We start from the raw sequence: 24,411 nt of genomic DNA, 5'->3' as shown, positions 1-24,411 counted from the left end.
TATCGAGTCAAGATAAATGTTAGTGATGTCCTTCAACCATCTTGCAATGTCACTACTGGGGTTCCTCTGGAGGCAAAGACTTACCACCGGTGCTGCTTTGAGACCTACTATTAATTACTTGGAGGTGATGAAATGCCAAATGGTATATAATACAATAATATCATTGTAGGAGAGAGCCAGCATGGTGTAGTGGTTTGAATATTGGACTATTAACTAGAGACCAGGGTTTAAATCCCTGCTTGGCCATAAAACCTACTGGGTGACCTTGGGCAAATCATAACTTCCTAATACAGTAGAGTCTCACTTATCCAACACTCGCTTATCCAACACTCGCTTATCCAACGTTCTGGATTATCCAACACATTTTTGTAGTCAATGTTTTCAATATATCGTGATATTTTGGTGCTAAATTCATAAATACAGTAATTACTACATAGCATTACTGTGTATTGAACTACTTTTTCTGTCAAATTTGTTGTATAACATGATGTTTTGGTGCTTAATTTGTAAAATCATAACCTAATTTGATGTTTAATAGGCTCTTCCTTAATGCCTCCTTATTATCCAACATATTCGCTTATCCAACGTTCTGCCGGCCCGTTTATGTTGGATAAGTGAGACTCTACTGTATATTCAAATCCAAATGCATCACACCTTTCTTCTGGTTTGTTTTCCAGTTGCCGTAGATGAGTAGATGGAAGGCATCATTTCAGAGCCATTATTTGTGTTCAATGACTCTCTTCGGGGAGAACATTCAGAAAAATCACAACCATTACTCTTCTGGTTTTCAGACACTGGCCTCTTTGAAGCCCAGTTTAGCACCTGCTTTAAATGTATGATAATCCAAACCTTTTGAAGGCGATTGAGAATAATATAATCTGGAGACATGGAAATATCTATTAAGGTGGATGGGTATTTTGCTTCTATCCATCAGTTTGCAATCGTCATCACAGACATGGGATGGGAATTGCAGATTTTTCTAAAGTTGTGGATTGCTTAATAATTTCAAAATGAAAAATGCCTTATTATAGTTTGAAAAATGGGACATCAATATGCCCAAATGATCCCTTTCTACATATTACTATGTTAAAAGTTAGGTTCAACCTCTTTATTAATGACTTAGAATGAAGGGTTGGAAGGCATGATCATCAAGATTGCAGATTGAGAGGGAGAACCAATACACCAGAAGACAGGAACTGAATTCAGAATGATCTTAACAGATTAGAGAGATGATTGGCCAAAACTAACAAAGCGAACCTCAACAGGGACAAATGCAAGATACTCCACTTAGGCAAAAAAAAAAATGAAATGCAAAGATACAGAATGGGGGACGATGCCTGGCTCAACATCACTACGTGTGAAAAAGACCTTGGTGTCCTCGTGGACAAGAAGTTAAACATGAGCCAACAATGTGATGCGGCAGCTTAAAAAGCCAATGAGATTTTGGCCTGCATCAATAGGAGTATAGTGTCTAGATCCAGGGAAGTCATGCCTTGGTCAGATCACACCTGGAATCACACTGTGTCCAATTCTGAGTACCGCAGTTGAAGGGAGATGTTGACAAGCTGGAAGGTGTCCAGAGGAGAGTGACTCAAATGATCAAGGGTCTGGAGAACAAACCCTATGAGGAGCGGCTTAAAGAGCTGGACATGTTTAGCCAGCAGAAGAGAAGGCTGAGAGGAGACGCAATAGCCCATGTATAAATATGTGAGGGGAAGTCATAGGGAGGAGGGAGCAAGCTTGCTTTCTGCTGCTCTGGAGACTAGGACGTGGAACAACGGCTTTAAACTGCAGGAAAGGAGATTCCACCTGAACATTAGGAAGAACTTCCTCACAGTGAAAGCTGTTCAGCATTGGAACTCTCTGCTACGGAGTGTGGTGGAGACTCCTTCTTTGGAGGCTTTAAAGCAGAGGCTAGATGACCATCTGTTGTGTGTGTGTGTGTGTGTGTGTGTGTTTTGAATGCAATTTTCCTGCTTCTTGGCAGAATGGCCCACCAAGTCCAACTCTATGATTCTAGGTACAATGGACCTTTGGTATTTGTTGGAATTTGTTTCCAGGATCCCCCCCCCCCATGGATCCCCAAATCTGTAGATGCTCAAGTCGCATTATATACAGAGGCATAGTAAAATGGTACCCCTTATATGATCCCTAGTCATGTGTCTTCAAAGAGCGGGACAAACTGGACTGATAACCACATTGAGGTTGTCCCTTTCTCAGCCCACCAATATTGCTCTGCCTTTAACAGCAATCGGATCTCTACAGAGTTTCTCCAAGACTTGTTTTTATCACTGTATTGTGAAAAACTATAGAACTGAGCAGCTGCAATCGGAGAGGAAGCTTGGCTGGTTTGTGCCCAGATCAGTTGGTATTAAACCCCACCAGGGATTTCTCCTGGAGCTAACCCTTTCTGCATCAATGCATCATATTTTTTCCTCACAAGGTGTAAATCTGTCAAACGGCAAACTTAACACCGGTTCCTGGACTTGTTTGTGAGTGCAACACAACCCAAAAGAAAATCAGCGATGCTGCTTCCCAAGGCCCGGCCTGATGTGCAATTCCTATGCTCCTTAATGCTAATTCTGTAACCCTATATAGACCCTCTCTGACGAACACAAAGAAGAAAGGGGTGACTCTATTCCCCTTTTGTAGCTTACCTCCCCCCTCCATGAAAAGTGATTCTGACCAAACCGGCCACATAATTCCCTGTAACTTTGACATTTCCATTTCCTTGAGCTTCTAGAAGGCTTCGTTTTTTCAGAGAGAGAGAGGAAGGAAGCCCGCTCCAGATTCATAGCCTTGCTTCTTTGTTGGATACACGCTTTGGAGTAGCCAACTGGCCATTCGGCGTTAGGAAGGGAAAGTGGATTATTCTTCATTGAAAGGCAACTCTACGTAGGAGGGGGAAAAGATTTGGTTTTTCACTTGGGAGACTCAATGGATTTTTGTGGAACCTCAAGAATTGGCTGAAGGATCTTGGCACGAGTCCCGCATTGCAATAATTCTGCCCTGAAGTTCGTCAAAGTTGGGGTTTCAAGTTTCAAATAAGAGTTCCCTCTGCTTCACCAAACCAGGTTGGTAATTTCTTTTTTCCATATGTTCGTATTTTCTTTTCAAGCAATTTTCTTCTTTGTTTCCCTTCTTCTATTTCTTTATTAGTTGCCTTGTAACTCTTCTTTTGAGTCTGTCCTTTGGTAGTTTGGCATTTCGATGATGTCTGAATAGCTAACTACTAGGTACCTTCACATGCTTCTTTATCTGATACTTAGAAATCCAGAGAAATGTTTTCAAAGTTGGAATGAATCCGATCCCTCCAACAAGGCAGAAATATGATTGGTATAATAGGGATATTCTCTGAACGTCTTTGAGTGTTGAATAGCATGTCACATTTGCTACTGCCAGTGTCAATTCCGAGTTATATATAGATAAATGCTAGGATTTCAACTTTGTACCTAGTGCACCTACCAAGCATACAGCGAACATGCATTGAAAAGTTTCTATAAATAATTAGGTATCTCTTCTTGATATTGTACCATTTTTACATTCCATGATTAGAGATATCTATTTTACTCCTGCCTTTCGGGGGAAATGAGAATGGAACGCGCTTAAAAGAAAAAAATTAATGGATCTGAATTTGAAGAGAATGTTATACAAGGCTACATTTCAAAGTCTGCAGTTAAGCAATTTCAGCAAGTATGATGGATGGCAGGAGAAAGTATCTGAATCATCTTGTCCACGGAAGGCACAAATCCAATAAAAGTTAATGATGGTCACAGATGGGTGGATAGACACCCCGTCCCACCGAGATTTGTGTGGAGGATTATCTATGGTGGAATGAAATCTCACTAAAATCCATCAAAAGCATTGAAAGGATTGGTAGCTGGCTTGCTTTATGGTCAACGTTTGGCTGATTCTAATTAACATGTTCCACTTCTGGGAATTGCTGTTGTTTTTGTTGATCTTCTTCTTCCAGCTGAGATTTAAATTTTTGATGATGATGTTCCATGTCATTGCTTTCACTGAGCCATGCTAGACTATCGCTATCCATATTTCCTCAGTGGTAAGGCTCACTATATTCAGACATGGCCAACATGGGATTCAGAGGTTTCCCAACTGGGATTGGTGAATCTTACGTATGAGATTCCACCTGAACATGAGGAAGAACTTCCTAACTGTGAGAGCTGATCAGCAGTGGAACTCTCTGCCTCGGAGTGTGGTGGAAGCTCCTTCTTTGGAGGCTTTGGAGGTTGGATGGCCATCTGTCAGGGGTGCTTTGAATATGATTGTCTTGCTTCTTGGCAGGGGGCTGGACTGGATGGCCCACGAGGTCTCTTCCAACTCTATGATTCTATGGGTCTATGACTCTGAAGACATCTAGATGAAGATCAGGATTTAAATCCTCCTTTGACCATAGAAACCCGGTGGACAACCTTGGACAAGACACACTCTCTCAGCTTCAAAGGAAGGCACTCAAGACCAAATCTTGCCCAAAAAAAACAGGATACGTTTGCTATAGGGCATTTATAACTCAGAAATTGTTTGAAGGCATGCAGCAACAGAGACACAAGTTGGACTACACCCCATTAGCATATGTGTGTGGATATATTCCTCCACATATTAAGCATTGTTGCCTCTCAAAGGAATTTTGAACCCTCTGATCTGAAATCTAGTATGAGCTAGGAATGCGAATTTATAGGAATTTTATTCTATCTGTTCTCCTATCCCATTGTGGTAGCCTCTGCAGCTCATACAGTTGCTATCAATGAAGGGTCAGATGTTGTTGATGTTGTTGACAACAAACTGTGTTTGAATCATCAAACTAAATAGGGAGAAGTTTATGAAGGTGTCAACGGATGCTCTTAAACCCACTGATAGACATGTTCACAAAGTTTGATGTAGCAGGTTGTCAGACGGAAGCACAAACTTTGGCCCCGGTGCCAGTGCTAAAACGATGAGTGCTTTACCTCGAGGACTAGCTTGTACCAGATAAATAATGCATTGCAAATTTCACTGGGCAGACGAGGAATTAAAATGCCCTCCTAGGAGTGATGTATTATAGATGGAACTCCTCTTCCGACCCCCCTCTCTGCCCCTTCCCACTAAATCCATGCCAAACGCTTGATCAAATTGATGTAAACGATGGGCAGCTGTGTCAATGTTTGTACTTCCATCCTCACCCATTGGGGATATGTTCCGCGATCCCAACCTCGCCGACCAATACCGAAAAAGAAGAGACCGAGAAGGAAACAAAGGGATTAGGTCAAGCAACGTCTAATAAAGCCTTCCGATAGTGAGAGCTCTCCAAACGGTGGGTAATTGCCGCTCGTTTTCATTGCTAAGCAAAGAGAAGTTCAGCCAAAAGCATTCTAGCATAGAGATCATGAAAAGATCATTTGGGTTATTAAGAGATTGAGTGTTTTCTCTGCCTTAAACCCCATTAATACTATCATTGCAAGTGTTTTCTAAACTCTTGCCTCCGACGCACAATTGTGCTCTCCATTTACCTCATCTCATTTTCTTTCCTACTCAGAAAGGGTCTCATTCATTGCTGGGCAATTTCTGCACAAAGAGGCTTAATTTCCAGCATTTCCAATAATCTGGACTGAATCAAACAGTGTTGACATGATCCCGATGTTAACTTCCGTCGGGGTTTCATCTATGAGACCGCAAACCATGATGAGTTATGCTTTTTATTGTGTTTCCCTCCTTCTAGGATGAATTATCAGTCATTCTTTAGAAGCTGGGTGGCCTTTTTCTTCATCATCCTAAGACAAAAAGGTTAGTATTTCGGCTTTCCAGAGGCTCGACACTGATACAGTCGAGGGGTCCACTCGGAGATATGTTACATAAGAACAAGACAGGTATAGAGAAGGGCTTCACAGCTTTTATTTTCAACTTTCATAATCCTTTAGCATTTTGGATAGAAATTATCAGAGTTGCAAGCCAACAGCATCTAGTTATTGCCATTCTTTGGAAGGTCCTCGTTGCCTACCATCCAACATTGAAAACCAAAGTATATACTGACAAATAGAGTGTAGTCAAGACTGCCGAAAATCCCACCAATGCACCCATTAGGACTGAATCTTCCATCTGAAAATAATAACCATATTTTTTAAAAAACCACCTTCTGTAAAGACCTAAAAACATGAATGTTCCAGTGTGCCTTTGAGTAAATAGTTTCACTAGTTACTCAGCCCCAATTATATCTCACTGTCAGCTACTGCACTTTATCATAGTCCCTTGTACTATGTGTTTTTTATTGATACGGCTCTTCTACCAGATTTATAACTGACTGACACCATCAAATAAGCCCTACCCAAAGTTCTATGCACAAATTCTTACCCTCTGAATTTCCAGTAATTATTACTGCTCAGGTTCTAAATTGCTGTTGATGTTGTCTTATGTGGCTACAATGTTTTAATTTTGCTGACTGTTTTTTAATCCATGTTGATCAGGCTTGTCCCCATGTGAGCCTTCCCGAGTCCCATGGAGGCAGGATACAAAAATAAAGTTGATGTTGTTGTTATTATTATTATTATTATTATTATTATTATTATTATTATTATTGATGGAGGCAGGATACAAAAATAAAGTTGTTGTTGTTATTATTATTATTATTATTATTATTATTATTATTATTGACACAATGACATAGTATGACACAGCAAACAAGATAGATATGCTGGATTTCGTATCACAAAATCACAAGTTGAACATTTCCCAAGTGCCTAGGACTAGTGTGATGTATTTTTGGATGATGCGCACAGATCCCTTTTGCAGTTGGCAGATCGTAACTTTGTCAATGTCTATTGTTTCCAAATGCTGGCTGAAATCTTTTGGCACAGCACCCAGTGTGCCGATCACCACCAGGACCACCTGTATTGGTATTATTATTATTATTATTATTATTATTATTATTATTATTATTATTGTTGTTGTTGTTATTATTGTTATTATTGTTATTATTATTCGAAACACAACAAGATGAGTCCACAGCAGACACTCTGCTGGCTGTTGTATTGGATCACACGACGGACACTTCCCAAGTGTCTAGGACTGTGTGATGTATTGGCGAATAATGCGTGCAAATCCCAGGAAGGTGGCCTTGTGCAGCTGACAGGTGGTAATTTTGTCAGCGCCAATTGTGTTCAAGTGCAGACCAAGATCTTTAGGCACTGCACCCAGTGTGCACATCACCACTGGGACCACCTTGACTGGCTTGTGCCAGAGTCTTTGCAATTCAATCTTTAAATCCTCATATCATGTCAGCTTCTCCAGTTATCATCATCATCTAATTTTTTTAATATGTTGGGGAACAAACAAGCATTTCTCGACGTGTAGAAATTCCCATGGAAATTTTCACAGGGGGTTCTGGGAATGGTAGTCCAAAAAGGAATCTTTGCATGGTTTCCACCAATTTGCCCTTGATGTCCGTCCTGGTGATGTTGGGCATTTACATTATTATCAACACAGTTTCCCTGGCATAGGATCCATGGGAGTTGTAGTTGCAAAGACATCCTTTAGCCATCTCTGCCAAGGAGAACTGGTGCCTTAACAAACTGCAGATCCCAGCATGACATAGCATTGAGCCATGGCAGTATAAGTGGCATCAAGCTGCCTTCGTTCTGCCAGCTCTTAGGAATTGTGGGAGCTGAAGTCCAAAGCACCTGGAGGGCCAAAGTTTGCCCATGCCTGTTCTACAATGTAGATGCGCCCTATATCAAGAGGAGAAATTGTTACACTGTCTTATAAGGCCAGGTGAACCGTTTGTCACCAGCCTCATGGGATTCATCATGCTGTGATACCTGCAAAGCTGCAGCTGGATGCTAATGCTTGAAACAACAATATTGAGCTGCCTTTCAAGCCAAGGAAAAAGAAGGCAAACCCCTCCCTTGCAACAGCTGTGACCTGAGTTGTAATTGTTCGGCTATTAGCTCACAGCTGTGAGATGATTTCTCTCAATCGCTGCCTGGAAAAAGATTCTTTTTTCCCAATTGCAGCTCTCTCTCCCTACGCAGATTTTCCAACTAGTTCTGCATTGCCAGCCTTTGTGTTTTATAGCAGTAGCTTTATGCGGATGCCTTTAGGACAATTGTTTCAAGCACACAGGAATTGGGTAACTAACACCTGTCACTTGCGGAGGAAAAGATGTGCATTTTGGATTGAAGCGGATGAGGGGGAAAAGGAAAGGGCCTGAGGCTGTTAGGAATTGTGGGAGTTGCAATCCAAAACACCCGGAGGGCCCAAGTTTGCCCATGCCTGGTCTACACTGCCATATAATTCAGTTCAAAGCAGAAATAGCAGTATAGATGAGGCCTCGGAGTGATCTATTGTATTCAAATTATTTGTCAAATCCTAAAGATGATGCATTCCCTTACGTTCTGTCCTGCCTTTTTTCCTTGCACAGGACACAAGGCAATTTGCAACACAAGATTCAATTAAAGCAAAGCAGCAGATTGTGCTGGTTTTAAAAGGCCAGTCAGGAGATAAAAATGTGAACACACCTGAATTAAAACATGTTTGCATCAGGCAATGAGGGCAGAATAAATAGAAAAGTCTTCTATTGCTTTTGGACAAGAGGAAAGAGAGGGGTCAACCTAGCTTCCCAAATGAAATCGATTAACATTTCTAAATGTTGGGTTTCTATTATTCACCTTATGGAGCAATGGGTTAAACCCTTGTGCCAGCTGAACTGCTGACCTGAAGGTTGGCTTGTGAACTGAAGATTGCCAGTTCGAATCTGCGAGACGAGCTCCCATCTGTCAGCTCTAGCTTGTGGGCACATGCGAGAAGCCTTCCAGCTATCATATCCGGGCATCCCCTGGGCAACGTCTCTGTAGACGGCTAATTCTCTCACACCAGAAGCGACTTGCAGTATGTTCTCAAGTCACTTCTGACACAATAAAAAAAAATTACATACCTACCCTTAAGATCCCTTCTAAAGTCTCAGGACTCAAGGAACACATCTACAGTATTGAAGTAACCGAGTTTGAAACCACTTTAACTCCCGTGGCTCAATACTATGGAAGCGTTAGAGTTGTTTGACAAAGTTATTAGCCGCCTTTGCCAAAGGGTGCATCACCAAACTGCAACTCCTAGGATTCCTTAATATTGATAAGTAGTGGTATCAAACTGCATTAATTCTGCAGTGTAGATCCAGCCAGTGAAACCGAAGAGTCTGGCTGAAAAGTCTGCGTAAATGGAAGTTCTCTGGATCTGAAGCTTGGTTTTCTCATGCAGAGCGACTCCATTATGAGGATGTCTTGCTATGACCAGGATGCCTTTGCATCTTCAAAAAAAGAATAAAAATAACCCTTTTGGCAATTGTAGTCCAGCTCTCAAATCACTATAATACCTTTATGGCTTTCATAAACTTAGTAATAATATGTGCAATCCAAAAGCAAATGGAAGCTCAATTGCCTGTTTGCAAGGAAGGAAGGAAAGAAGTCACAGATCACAATCAGAAAACAGGAATTCCAGACATGAATCAATCAGGACCAGCTAACACCTCCCAACAAAGGATTCCCCCAGGCAGGAAGCAGACAGGTTTTGAAGCTGCAAAGCCATTCAATGCTAATCAAGGTGGCCAATGGCAACATTCACACTTGCCTCAAACAGACAGTGCTTTCTCCCACTCTGGACATCATTCCACAGATACATAAACCCCACTTGTCAAGTTTCCAACAGACCTCACAACCTCTGAGGGTGCCTGCTATAGATGTGGGCGAAACGTCAGGAGAGAATGCTTCTGGAACATGGCCATACAGGCCGGAAAACTCACAGCAACCTAGTGATTCCGGCCATGAAAGCCTTCGACAACATATTGAATAAATATATATATTTCCACAAATTGAAGTTGGGAAGATGGGGAGTGATTGTATATCTGTGTGTGTTACGGCTGGCAATAAGAAAAGAGCCACATTTCAAGACATTTACCTCCTTGTGCTAAACCTGGCAAGGCTCCCTTTCCACGTGTCAATGTATCCATCAACCTTATATCCTTTATCTGCGTGATCCAAGCTTTTAGCTTGCAGTCCCTCCAGGTTTGACCAGCTTTGAGCAATCGTCGGCAGGCTGCAGTCAACAATAGAGCGATGAGAAATTGATGATTGATGTTTTTGTTTTCGTCTGCGGAGGTGGATAGGAGCAGCACACGACTATGGGCTGCAGTTCTCTGAATCGTAATCTATCATCGTTCTCTGATATATATATTTTATGATGGTAGCTTTGCATCCAAGCAAGGGGTTCCATACACAACCCAAAACTTTGGCAGGAAACACAGTTCTGTATTCATAACCCCAACACACACACACCACATGCATAGGTGTGCAAATGCTGGACACCAGGGGTCAATCTACATTGTGAAGTTGATGCAGTTTGACCCCACTTGAACTGTAATTGCTCAATAGTATGGAATTGTGAGAGCTGTTGTTTGGTGAAGCACCATCTCTCTTTGGCTTTTTAAAATAGTGTCAGAAGGGACTTGAGAACATACTGCAAGTCGCTTCTGGTGTGAGAGAATTGGTAGTCTAAGAGACGTTGCCCAGGGGACACCCGGATGAGTTAGCTGGGAGGCTTCTCTCATGTCCCCACAAGCTAGAGCTGACAGACAGGAGCTCACCCTGTCTCACATATTCAAACCAGCAAACTTTCAGGTCAGCAACCCAACCTTCAGGTCAGGAAGGGTTTAACCCATTGTGCCACCACGGTTCCCTCTCTTTGACTGGAGAGAAGACTTGGTAAAACTACAACTCCCAGGATTCTGTTGCACTGAGCCACAGCAGTTAAAGTGGTGTGAGTTGTAGTTTTACAAGGCCTTTATCAAAGAATGCAGATGCCTTTCCAAAATAGTCCTCTTTTGATGCCATAGCATTGAACCATGGTGGTTGAAGTGGTGCCAAACTGCATCAATTCCACAGTTCAGATGTATTCCAGGAGAAGGAACCCAAACAGTGTGGCTGTGGGGTACATCTATACTTTAGAATTAATGTAGTTTGTCAGCACCTTAGAGTTGCACAGACAATGACAAAATGCATATGGACAAGATCTAATGGTACATGGCAATCCATATCTGATGTCTATATGATAGGAATGTATTCAAAGCTTGTTTGTTGTTTAAGAGGATGTTCTCAGGGTCTGGCACTCTATGTAGCCATAGGTTTTGGTTGTTGTAATTGCAATTACGGTATTTCTAGCATTGCACAAATGACAGAACATATATACGTATGTATGTATAAAAATGTAATGTGCATAATTAGGACTGAGTTAACAACAAAACCACGGGTCAAATCATACCAAATTTGGCCACAATACTCATCACTTTCCAAGGAGTTACCATCAAAAGAAGAAATAAGGCAAGAAAAATCCCAATGTTACCCAACTTGAATACAATTGAATAGCCTTGCAGCTTCAGAGCCCGGCTGATTGATACCTAAGGGACTCCATTGTTGGCCAACTTGAATACCATTGAATAGCCTTGCAGCTTCAAAGCCTGGCTGCTTCATACCTAGGGGACTCCATTGTTACCCAACTTGAATACCACTGAATAGCCTTGCAGCTTCAAAGCCTGGCTGCTTCATACCTGGGGGATTCCACTGTTATCCAACTTGAATACCACTGAATACCCTTGCAGCTTCAAAGCTTGGCTGCTTCATACCTAAGGGACTACATTGTTGGCCAACTTGAATGCCACAAAGAAAACCTCACTTAGGACTACGCCACAGCAACGCGTGGCCGGGCACAGCTTGTGTGTGTATGTGTGTGTGTGTGTGTATATAATCTCAACTATTATCAAGATGGAAATGCTCTGGCTCACAAAACAGATCAGCGTACAGCCCAATCTTGAATTCTTCACTCATACCAACAGTCTCATTGTGTACTATTAATGACTGGCTATGAAGTTGCCTTTGCCCTTTGAAATAATCTGTATGTCCCCAATTGCAGCTCAGCCCATGGCGATTTTGTATCCCTTCTGGCAGAACGACACCAAGACTCCCAAAGTGGACGACGGCAGCTCCTCGGAGATCAAGCTCTCCTTCCCGTTCATCTTCTTTGGCATCCCATACAGGACCATTTTCGTAAGTAAAGTGCTGGGGTCTTGCGATTGGACCCTATCACTCATTTCCCGGCCATTAGCCACCTGCATTTTAAACGCAGCTCTCCTCCGGCATTTCAGAGCCCAGGAAGATTTATAGGATCCCACCTGACAAGTTCTTAGATTTCATGAACTGATAGGTTTTATGATTAAGAAAGTCAAAGGTGTATTTAATGGGCTAATGTTCGCGGGGCAGGAATATAAAAGGCCATAAATTGCCTTTTTGCCAGTGATTAAACACCGCCGCGATGCTCGGGCCTTGACGTGTCTCACATTATTCCTGTTGCATGACAAGAAACAAGAATATGGAGGGAGCTGCAGGAAAATAAAGAATTATTTTGTTCCCGCGTCAGGAAGTTTTTTTTGCAAAGGGCCAATTCCATTTACCTGATCTCCCAGTTCGGTGCTTGAAAGGGCAGAATTACTTCTTTGATGCAGGATCAAGAAGAAAGTGAAAACCTGGGCAAAAAAGGAAAAGAAATTGAGACAGCTCCCTGTGTTTGAAGCTGCTTCTTATCAAGCCTGGATGTTGGTTTGACTCAGAGCTTGGAAAGGTTGCATTTTTGAGCTACGACTCTTCAGAAGTATGCTGCATGGGGGGATTGTGGTTGATGTTATCTAAAAAGGTATAACTACCAATAAACTGGAGCAACCAAGAAACCACAAAATTTGTCCTCAGGACGGTAACATGTATTGATTACAAAAAATGTATTAGTTGGAAGAGACTGCAGTGTGCTTTTGCCTGAGTCTACAGGGAAGGATAAGCTTCTATTTTCTCTCCTCCTCTCTTCCACTATATCAATTAAACTGAAGCTTTTTGCGAAACAAGGAAGGGCATACCTTGAAAAGCATTATCTTCAAATGGACCCAGTTTGGGAGGCACAGTCCTAATTGTCTTCACATTTTCCAACTGCATTTAAAATGTCCCTCTTTCTCTCTCCTTTCCTCACTTTTCCCCTTGTCCTCAACTTACTTCAATAGCTGCAAACTCAGGACAAAAGCCCAAAAGTAGTTTGGGTCAATTAAGAAGGGAGGAAAAAGGAGAGGATGGAGTAGATCCTTGCCCTTCCCTGTAGGCTTAGGCAAAAGTAAACTGCTGCAACCTCTCCTCGCTTGTCTCTCCTTCCACTTTGATAACTTTTTCCATAGAATCATAGAGTTGGATGAGACCTTGTGGGCCATCCAGTCCAACCCCCTGCCAAGAAGCAGGAAAATTACATTCAAAGCATCCCCGACAGATGGCCATTCAGCCTCCAAAGTCTCCAAAGAAGGAGCCTCCAAAAAAGGAGTCTCCACCACACTGCGGGGCAGAGAGTTCCACTGCTGAACAGCTCTCACAGTGAGGAAGTTCTTCCTAATGTCCAGGTGGAATCTCCTTTCTTGTAGTTTGAAACCATTGTTCCTCATCCTAGTCTCCAGGGCAGCAGAAAACAAGCTTGCTCCCTCCTGCCTATGACTTCCCCTCACATCTTGATACGTGGCCCTCATCATGTCTCCTTTCAGGCTTCTCTTCTGCAGGCTAAACATGCCCAGCTCTTTAAGCCGCTCCTCATAGGGCTTGTTCTCCAGACTCTTGATCACTTTCGTCGTCCTCCTCTGGACAAATTCCAGCTTGTCAGCATCTCCCTTCAATTGCAGTACCCAGAATTACTGTGATTCCAGGTGTGGTCTGACCAAGGCAGAATAGAGGGGTAGCATGACTTCCCTGGATCTAGACACTATATCCCTATTTATGCAGGCCAAAATCCCATTGGCTTTTTTTGCCGCCACATCACATTGTTGGCTCATGTTTAATTTGTTGTCTACGAGGACTCCAAGATCTTTTTCACATGTACTGCTGTCGAGCCAGGCATCGTCCCCCATTCTGTATCTTTACACTTTGTATCCATCTTGATCCGCATTCTGATCCTCTTTGGCCACACAAATTCAAGTTTTCATCTGTTAAATACTAGAGGGTATGGAAGTAAAATAGAACTAGGAAACATGCAGGCATAGGGTGCTGTGATTTATTTGTTTTGGGTGTGTGGATACTGATGGTATTGACGTGGGAGCTTGGCTTGGACCATTTCCATAGGTCTGCCTCACTCCATCTCTTTCAGCACGCAGATAAAATGCCAAAGAGGGAAAACACCGACTTATGAGGTGTGTTTCCCGCAGTTTGTTCCTCTGTGGATTTTCGAATCTTCATTCCTTCCAAGCCTCAGGGTGAGATGAGGGGCAAACAGAGGTGCGGAGATATATAGTCCTATTTACAACCCTTAATTGAATAGCCGGGCTTCTACCACTGTCTCCTCCAGCATAGGTATAATTTTCAGCTGGCATTTTCCCCTTCTTACAGCCAAGATTTCTGTTGTCTTAAATCACACCTTCCTCTTTTCTCCTCCACAGGTCAACAACAACGGAGTGGTTTCCTTTAACGTAGTTGTCAGCCAGTTCACGCCCGAGTCTTTCCCTTTGGCCGACGGGAGGGCCTTCATTGCCCCTTTTTGGGCCGACGTCCACAACGGCATCCGGGGCGAAATTTATTACCGTGAGAGCACCGATCCAGCCCTCCTCAAGAGGGTCTCCAAAGATATCCGCAAGTATTTCAAGAACCTTCCTGCCTTCAGCGCCGTCTCGGTTTTCATCTCTACGTGGGAGGAGGTCACGTTCTATGGAGGCAGCAGCACGACCCCAGTAAGGGACAGCATTTCGTGGTGAACAGAAAGCACTCTGCAACTCTTAGTGTCAGATTGAGAGTTGTTAGAGAACAGGGAGCCAGTATAGGATATATATGTTTCATGTAAACGAAAGTGTGAATCTGGTGCAGGTTTTAGTCTCAACTTTCCAGGACTTGCCAAACTCTATTTCCCACTAAATAGGTTCAACACCTTGGAGAGTTCTTTTTAGTGCAAATCCTCCTACGGTAGCAAACAGTCCATAGTTACATGCTCTACACCAGACATGGGCCAACTTGGGCCCTCCATGTGTTTTGGACTCCAGCTCCCACAATTCCTAACAGCCTAACGAAACACATGGAGGGGCGAAGTTTGCCCATGCCTGCTGTACACTGTGCTTAAGTTGTGCACAATTTCTTGACTTCGCTTATTGCACACTCATTGACATTCTTCTTTACTGTGGGTTCTTTCAGATTCCAGATCAGTGCTAGTCAGGAACCATTTATTTACAGTATTTATATTTATTTACAGTATTTATATTCCACCCGTCTCACTCCGGGGCGGATCACAGAAATATATCCAATGCTGTTTTATACACAGACAAGACAGACAATTGTACATACAAGGAAGTGTGTGTGTGTGTGTGTGTGTATATATAGGCTTTTTCCCATCCTTGGCATCTCGGAGACTTGTGCTCGGTTTCAGTCACAGAGGGGTACTATCGCTCCATCTCCCTGCCAAAGAGCTTTTTTTGTTTGGAAACTTCCTCCTTTTTTGGTTGGATCACTGGCATTTTTTCCTTTAGGGGTGCCTTAAAATACCTCTCCTTCTTTCATGCGGTACCTATTTATCTACTCACATTTTTTGCTTTGGAACCGCTAGGTTTGCAGAAGCTGGGCTAAAGGCCAGGAGCTCACCCTGACCCAGGCTTCGAACTGTCAACCTTGGATTGACAAGATTTAGTGCAGCTGGTCGTTTAACCTGTTGTTGTTGTTGTTGTTGTTGTCATCGTTGATGTTGATGCTGTTGACAATTTTGATGATGTTGATGATGTTGTGTGCACTGCTTTCAAGTCACTTCCAGCGATTGGCGATCCTATCATGGACTTTTATTGGCAAGATTTGTTCCAATACAGTCGCTCTCTTTGAGGCTGAGAAAGAGCGACTTGCCCTAGGTCACCCATTGGGTTTTAATGGTTGAGCAAAGATTCAAACCCTGGTTTCCCAGTTTCTTATCCAACACTCAGAGTATAACATCAGTAAGATATTTTTGCAGTCTATAGCCTGCTTCAATAGATGCCTCCCTGAACATTCAGCTTCATATTTGAGTGTGGATACACATGGAGCAGTTGCTTCCTTGATTGAAAAGCATTTACATCTCATTTTTTTCCTCTGGAGTTAAAAACTATAGAAATGAATACTTCATTTCTATAAACATGAGAAACATAAAAGAATGGAGGGGAAACAATGTGATAAGAAACAAGTTGAATATCTATTATCCGAAATGCGCGGGACCACAAGCGTTTCCATATATTGGACCTAAAGATTTCTAGAGGGAGCATTTTTAATCAAATCTGTGAATAGTCAAATCTGCCAAAGTCTAAACCGCAATGTAGAGAGACGGCTGTAATATATGTATTTTCGATGTGCGGCTCCTGTGTTGCTGAATTCAGGACTCTTGCAAGTTTCCCAAAAACCACTACATAAAACAGCCCTCTCGCTTTGATTGGAAAATAGAAATAGAAATCGTTTTGTTTTATTTTAGAAAATAGAAGCGGTGACCTTGCTCTTAAGCAATTGGCTTTTGGGGGGGAAAGAACAGCAACTGCAGAGGAATTGACTTTAAAAACAGCTCTCCTTTCTTCCTCTTAACCTTTTTTTTTTTTTTTGGCACTGTAATGATCCCATCCAATCTTGTTCTCGCTCCGTTCAAAACGTTTGGAGAAGGCCGTGACTCTGTGTGGCTTGGGATAAGGGTTGCGTTTACAGCATGGCACAATTTATTTTGGACACCACCATCCTTCACAAAAAACCAAGAGCATTTTAGATTTACATGCGAAAAATAAAAGGAATCTGGGTACTTTAGGCAGACAGAGGGAAGAGAGTGCATTTTATTGCATGGAATTATATCAGTCTTGCACCGTCCTTCCCATCCCAACTTTAAAGGTTTGGGGTTTGTATTTCTGCTAGATTTTTTCTCTCTTTTGTGCAAGATACATAGAAAGCAAATCAAAATAATGAAGTCAGCTTATTTTTTCTCAATCCACATGAACATAACTACAGTGGAAAGCATGAAATCCACAACAGCAATGCGCAATCACAATTCTATTAAAACATTAAGAACTATTTCACATTAAATGTTGTCAGTGTGCGAAGTATAGGGTACCCAATGACGATGCTTAACATGAAACCACAATGTAAAGCAGGGGTCCCCAAACTAAGGCCCGGGGGCCGAATGCGGCCCTCCAAGGTAATTTACCTGGCCCCCGCCCTCCGTTTTATAATATAATATTTTATATCAGTTTTAATAATATATTATATATACATATAATATTGATAAAATATGTTATACAATATAACACTAATAATAATACCATATAATATTAAATTATTTGTTATATTATATATAATATTACAGTACAGTGGTATTGTTCAATATATAGCAATATATAATGCTAATATTGCGCTATGCTAATAATATAATATATTGTTTGTACATACAGCTGCTCTGAGTCCCCTTTGGGGTGAGAAGGGTGGGATATAAATGTAGTAAATAAATGTAGTAATAGTAAATAAATAAATGAATAATTTTAGACTCAGGCTCGCCCAAAGTCTGACATGACTTGAAGGCACACAACAACAACAATCCTAATTAACTTGACTATCTCATTGGCCAGAAGCAGGTCCACACTTTCCATTGAAATCCTGATAGATTTATGTTGGTTAAAATTGTTCTTATATTCAAATATTGTATTGTTCTTCCATTGTTGTTGTTTTTTGCACTACAAATAAGACATGTGCAGTGTGCATAGAAATTTGTTCATTTTTTTTTCAAATTATAATTCGGCCCCTCAACAGTCTGAAGGATTGTGGACCGGCCCGCTGCTTTAAAAGTTTGAGGACCCCTGATGTAAAGGATAGATACATAACTGCAAGAAGTAATGTATAAAGTGAAGCTTAGAAGCACAGAGTTGGAAGAGACCCCAAGAGCTATTCAATCCAACATCCTGTCATGCAGAAACATAGAATCAATACATTCCCAACAGATGGCCATCCAAGCTCTGCTGAAAAACCTACAGAAAAGGAGATTCCATCATATTTCAAGGAAGCAGGGTATTCCATCACTGAACAGCTCTTACCGGTAGGAAGTTCTACTGGTAAGATCCACCCAGAGGAAAAGTGTTCTTACCATACATCAAGGAAACAACTGACTGCATAGGGAAGCTGATGAAGAAAAGCAACCTACAAACTATCCACAGGTCCACTAAAACATCCAGCAAATGCTACATTCAGCAAAGGACACGAGGGATCCTCTCACCTCTGTAGGACTCTACTGTATATCATGCAGCTGTAGAGAAGTCTACATAGGGACCACCAAATGCAGCATTGCCCAGACACAAATCAAGGAACATGAAAGGACTGCAGACTAATCCAACCAGAGAAATCACCCATAGCAGAGCTCTTGATGCACCAACCTGGACATTGCATATTATTGAGAACACAGAAATGCTGGACCACTCTCACAACACAGAGAAATCCACAAGCACGTGGGCAATTTCAACAGAAAGGAAGAAACCATGAAAATGAACAACATCTGGCTACCAGTATTAAAAAAACCCTCTAAAATCAGGACAGTAAATAAAGAACAACACTCCAAAAACAGGGGAATCCAGACAGGAAACAATCAGGGCCAGTGAACACCTCCCAACAAAGGATTCCCACAGGCAGGAAGCAGCCAGGCTTTGAAGCTGCAAGGCTATTCAATGCTAATCAAGGTGGCTAGTTGCAACATTCACACTTGTCTCAAGCAGACAAGAGTTCTTTCTTCAACCCTGGACATTATTCCACAGATATATAAACCCCACTTGCCTAGTTTCCAACCTCTGAGGATGCCTGCCATAGATGTGGACTAGGTTGTGGCACAGCTGGTTAGTAGCCAGCTACAATAAATCACTACTGACCAAGAGATCATGAGTTCGAATTTAGCCCGGGTCAGATAGCGTGCCAGACCATTAAACTGCCTAGCTCGTTGTTTACCTAAGCAACCTGGAAGACAGTTGCATCTGTCAAGTAGGAAATTTAGACATCACTTTAATTCCCATGTTTGCAATCTGCAATAGTTTGGGATCTGCAGTTTGTGCAACTTGGTAAGGAATTCCTCACCAAACTATACATCCTTAGATTCCAGATGACAGTGAAAGTTGCATCGAAGTGATTTAACTTTGCAATACAAACAACATAGAAATGATTTAAAAATATCTGCTGTAAACATATAATCCATGATCAGAATTTCATCTCAGCTCTCACACACTTTACAGATTTTTAAAATCTTGTTTTTGTTGTTTATCTTTGTAAACACCCTGTCTGTGTGTGTGTTTTTAAAAGGGACTTTCCCATTTGAAAACTGGGTGGGCAAATATCAGCGTGTTTACTGATCTTGTATTAAAAGCCAACCACCGATGTTCCTTTCCCAGTTTCCCACCCCCAAAAAATACGAAGCGAGAGAAACGGCCTCATAAGTTAAGATGAGCGTTTGCTTCGCTGTTGGCGGGTGTCAGATTTATTGGGTCAAATTGATCCTTGCTTTAATCAGTCCATTAAAATAAGGGCATTAAAGGCGTTTGCCAATGGCAGGGATGGAGCTGGTACATTGGGCCTGTTTTTATGGCCGCTGAAATAGGAGGTTCCATAAAACACCTGTCATAGGGAGGCCATAAAAGAAAGTTACATGCCACCCAAATTGCTTTGGAATTGGGCCTTTTCCAGCTTGTGGGCAATATCCTGATCGGATGTAAATTGGAAATCCCTTGCATTTAATTCTCCGAAGCCATGCTATTTAAGCTCTGGCTGAGCAGGCGGCGCTTGGAGCGGCTGCCGTTTGATGTATCATCCGCTGGACTATTTTAATATTCTGTGATTCATATTTTGAACTTTCCGTTTCATGAGCAGACTCTAAAACTGCCTTTGCCGGGTCTCCGTTTGTTGGCCTTTCCTCTTGGCCTCCCAGTAAAACAAGTCCTGGAGGCAGGAATCCAGACAGTGGTGTTTGGTTGGCCACCTTAACATCTGAAAACTCATGGATAGTGCAGCCCTTTAGTAAAGCAAAGAGAATATTGAGCAACTTTCTTCAATAGTAGTATATCTGTTGCAGGTTATTCCTACCTTCCAACTGTCCCAATTTTGATGGAACAATCCCAATTAATCCTTTGCTGTCCCACGTTGTAAACAGCTTTTAAAATGTCCTGGTTTCTCCAACATTTCCCTTTTGTCCTCTACTTATTTCAGTTGCTGCAAACTGAGTCCAAACTGCCAAAATAAATTTGCATTCAATAACTCAGGAACAGAGAGAAGAACAGAAGGAGCAGAGCTGTGCCCTTTCCTTGATCATATTATTATTAGGTAATGGTAAAGGCTTCCCCCTGACATTAAGTTTAGTCATATCTGACTCTGGGGGTTAGTGCTCATCTCCATTTCTAAGCCAAAGAGCTGGCGTTGTCCGTAGACACCTCCAAGGTCATGTTGTCAGAACGCCATAATTATTACAATCATAATGATCATCCTACTTGTCTCTTTGATTGAGATACAATGTGGCTAACTGCTGTAGCTTGTATGTTCTTCTTCATTCATAATTATGGTCATGTTGATCATATTCTGATGTTACTTGGACACATAAATTATAGTTTCTATCTGTGAAAAGTTGAAGGGCATAGCTGTTGTTGCTGTTGTGTGTCTTCAGGTTGTTTCCAATGTATGTTGACCTTATCATGGGGTTTTCTATAGTTGTGAGAAAGTGACTTGCTCAAGGTCACCAACGGGTTTTTATGGCTTAACGGGGATTGAACCCTGCTTTCCAGAGTCAGCATCCAAACCATGATAACATCAATGGCTGGACCTGGATTTGGTTCAGATCTTAGTAGGAAGATGTTGACTTGGGGTGCATCTAAGTGTGGTCATGTAAGTGTGATTTATTGTTATAATTGTATTATTTTACTTTGTTTAATAATGTGTATTATGTTGTTATGTAATGTTTGTGTTGCTTTTATGACTGTAAACCGCCCTGAGTCCCATCCGGGAGATAGGGCGGTATATAAATAAAGTTTATTATTATTATTATTATTATTATTATTATTATTATTATTATTATTATTATTATTATTATCTACACCAGTGGTTCTCAACCTGGGATCCCCAGATGTTTTTAGCCTACAACTCCCTGAAATCCTAGCCAGTTTACCAGCTGTTAGGATTTCTGGGAGTTGAAGGCCAAAAACATCTGGGGAACCCAGGTTGAGAACCATTGATCTACACTATAAAACAGTGGTCCTCAACTTGTGGGTCCCCAGATGTTTTGGCCTACAACTCCCAGAAATCCCAGCTAGTTTACCAGCTGTTTGACAACTCCCATGACTGAATGCTATGGAATCACCAGAGCTATAGTTTTACAAAGTCTTTAGTCTTTTCAGATAAATATTGTAGGTGCCTCATCAAACTACAACTTCCAAGATGCCATAGCTTTGAGCTATGGCAGTTAAAGTGGTATCAAGCTGCATTAATTTTACTCCATGTCAACATCTTCCAACTAAAATCTGGGCATCCACTCATTGCTAAATGAATCCCTGGACGTTCTGTTTTGCCCATCCAAAATGGAGAATCTTTCCTAAATAAAACAGGAAAGAAGTGTTCACCAAAATATTCATAGCAGATAGGTCTGGCAGCTTAGTATTTTAATGTAAAAACTTCAAGGTTGAATGATGTGACTTATATTATTCTACTGTTTGAATATCGAAAGTACTGAAGTAAGAAAAATGTTTGGATGATGGTGAAAAAACTCAGATCAGGCCGTCTTCTTTGCTGCTTATTCTAATACTGCCATCTATGGGACATATAAAATAGCAAAACAGTTAAATTGAGATATTTTCATTGAGCAATATCTGGGAACGAAGGATCTACAGCTGGAACGAAATTTGGCGGGTGTAATTGAGGGAAGAGAAAATACATTTGCTGTCTTGCTTTCAAAATTCAAGATTAACCTGTTAATATATTCCCGCTGCGAGCGTTGCCAATTAAAATGATGGCCAGGTTGTGAAGGATTCATATTTGAATGTTGCATTTTGCATGCTGAATCATGACAATTATAAAGCACCTTGGAAGGATAATCTATGCTGAAAGGTGATTTTTTTAAAAAAAAAATCCACTAAATCAATAAAAATGTATGCAAATAATGAAATCTGCTGTCTTTAAGCTGGTAAACAAAATGTTGTGCAGTGAAATGCTTTGGGAAATGATTCAAGCTGGAAGGGAAGGGCTGGTCATTGTCTGAACAAATTACCCGAGCAAGTATTTGTTCTTTGAACAGGTGAACACTTTCCAAGCTCTTCTCATCTCCGATGGAACGTCCTCGTTTGCCATGTTCAACTATGAAGACATCACCTGGACCACTGGGACGGCGAGTGGAGGAGACCCTCTTACTGGTCTTGGTGGCGTCATGGCTCAGGTAAGATCTTCTGAAGGTCATCTCCATGGGCTGTTGACTCAACAGACCATTTTAGTACATCTGAGAGAATGAATACCTTATGACAATCTCCCCAGAGGTAGCCAAACTTCAGTTCTCATCAATCCAGCCAGCATAGACAATGGTGAGGAATCATGTAGTCTGTTGTCCAAGAACATCCGGAGAGGGACTTACGCCACATACAGGAGTGTGTTCACACTGCTCAATAATATTGGTTCAGTTCCACTATGGAATCCTAAGAGGTACAGTTTGGTTAACTCCACAGAATTCTATAACAGACTTGATTATATTCACAGATTTGATTAATACATTCTTCTAGGAATCTCTAGGTTCTCCAGTGCTATGGAAGTTGGTCATATATATCATTGTGATGGAGGGCCTAAAGATTCCCAAAGAGAACACTTCTCTTTGGGAATCTCTAGATCCTCCACTGTGGCTCTATGGTCGCAAGATAGATTTTGTGAAGTGACTTATAGTTTTCCAATCATGACCTCCCTGGAACCGCTGCACACTGAACAAGCCAGTGCCACAGAGGCAAGCAAAACATGACAAATTTCATTCACAGCAAAAACAGTCCAGCCAATTAATTAGTTTGTCAGCAGAGTGCAACTGCAACACCTGACCTGCTTTGCACACTGTTTAGTAAACTCACAGATTCGGTTTTTCATCCAAAAATATCAGGAGGCTTTAACCTTCAGCGCTGCACTATTTACAGCTGTACACAGATCCACAATCAGGATACACAGATTTATACTTGCAAACGATTCTTAGAGACAGAGAGATACTTACAAAGAGATTCACAAAGCAAGAGAAAGATTGAGCCTTTCCTCTTCCTTTTAAAACCACCTGCTGACATGTCATCTGTAAGAGACAAATGAATGACGCAATCCCTGTCATAAACCTCACATAATTGTAAATCAGACTTTTCTGCATACCCCTTATATATTTCATTATTACCCTCGTTACCCTGATAACCCCCAGGTGTTATCACATGCCCATCAGAACTGTATTTTCACATAGATTTAATGCTGGACCATTTGTAACAAACTTCAGATGGAGGTTGAACATAGATATGTTCTGGAGGACCCAAAGATTCTCAAAGAGAACACCTCTCTCTTATTGTTGGAGCTGCCGAGTTCTTCCATTTCTGCACATAATCTGGCTGATAAAATCATATATTGCAACAATATGCCACAGTTATTTACCATAATCCAAGTAGAAAAGCCTCAAGTTTTATTTGGCTATTACCCCCCCCCCCCCCACACACACACACACACACACTCCCCAAGCTTCCTAGATCAGTGGTTCTCAATCTGTGGGTTCCCAGATGTTTTGGCCTTCAACTCCCAGAAATCCTAACAGCTGGTAATCTGGCTGGGATTTCTGGGAGTGGTAGGCCAAGACACCTGGGGACCCACAGGTTGAGAACCACTGTTCTAGATCCACTTATGGACTTGAATCCAGTATTACTTGGCATAGTTCTGGTGGAAGTTGATCACAGAGTCACATCAGACAATATAGACATTCCTAGAGAGTTGTTCTATTAGGTTTAAAAATGTGTTTTTATATTTGTGTCTTTTCCTTTTTTGTGGGGGTCTTGAGCTCCTGACCCAAGTGAATGTGGAGGGCTAATATAATTCAAGAGAGTGGACTAGTTTGTGAACTCAAACTACAAATCCCAGAGTTCACAGCCGCGACAATTAAAGTGGAATCAAACTGCCATTTCCAATAAGCAAGCACTGAGTTTATTTGCTCAATTCCATTCCGTCACGGTGCCCTTGAGATGATGAACCCGCCAGCAGATAACTAAAATGTGAAAGGCATGTGTATTTCAGACTCAGGCAGGTGCTGTAAAAGTGCTGGAACACATTAGTGGCAGCAGGAAACATTCTGCCATAAAAGCTGCTGAAAGATGCACTCAGTTTGTAT

General features: G+C 41.6%; 1 protein-coding gene and 1 long non-coding RNA gene across 3 annotated transcripts in view; one reads left to right on the top strand and one right to left on the bottom strand.

The window, feature by feature from the left end:
• Positions 1 to 24,411, bottom strand: part of LOC103279298 (uncharacterized) — an 84,410-nt gene that overhangs the window by 6,230 nt on the left and 53,769 nt on the right. Inside the window, exons 4-6 of one of the 2 annotated variants that reach the window (XR_001730474.2) lie at positions 23,272 to 23,343; positions 12,482 to 12,553; positions 5,865 to 9,289 (exon numbers count right to left, since the gene is read on the bottom strand). This is a non-coding gene — a long non-coding RNA (uncharacterized LOC103279298). Of the gene's footprint in view, positions 1 to 5,864; positions 9,290 to 12,481; positions 12,554 to 23,271; positions 23,344 to 24,411 lie in introns of those variants that run through there. The other variant, XR_001730473.2, reaches the window with a different exon arrangement.
• Positions 1 to 24,411, top strand: part of LOC100564005 (tubulin-specific chaperone cofactor E-like protein) — a 96,305-nt gene that overhangs the window by 27,543 nt on the left and 44,351 nt on the right. The window contains exons 9-12 of the mRNA XM_003222792.4: positions 5,714 to 5,778; positions 11,944 to 12,077; positions 14,483 to 14,770; positions 22,327 to 22,464. Coding sequence (XP_003222840.2) covers positions 5,714 to 5,778; positions 11,944 to 12,077; positions 14,483 to 14,770; positions 22,327 to 22,464 — 625 coding nt within the window. The remainder of the gene's footprint in view (positions 1 to 5,713; positions 5,779 to 11,943; positions 12,078 to 14,482; positions 14,771 to 22,326; positions 22,465 to 24,411) is intronic.

This window comes from Anolis carolinensis, unplaced genomic scaffold (assembly GCF_035594765.1).
Source record: "Anolis carolinensis isolate JA03-04 unplaced genomic scaffold, rAnoCar3.1.pri scaffold_8, whole genome shotgun sequence".
NCBI lineage: Eukaryota > Metazoa > Chordata > Lepidosauria > Squamata > Dactyloidae > Anolis > Anolis carolinensis.
The sequence above is the reverse complement of the archived record's forward strand: the minus strand, read 5'-3'. Positions and strand labels throughout refer to the sequence as shown.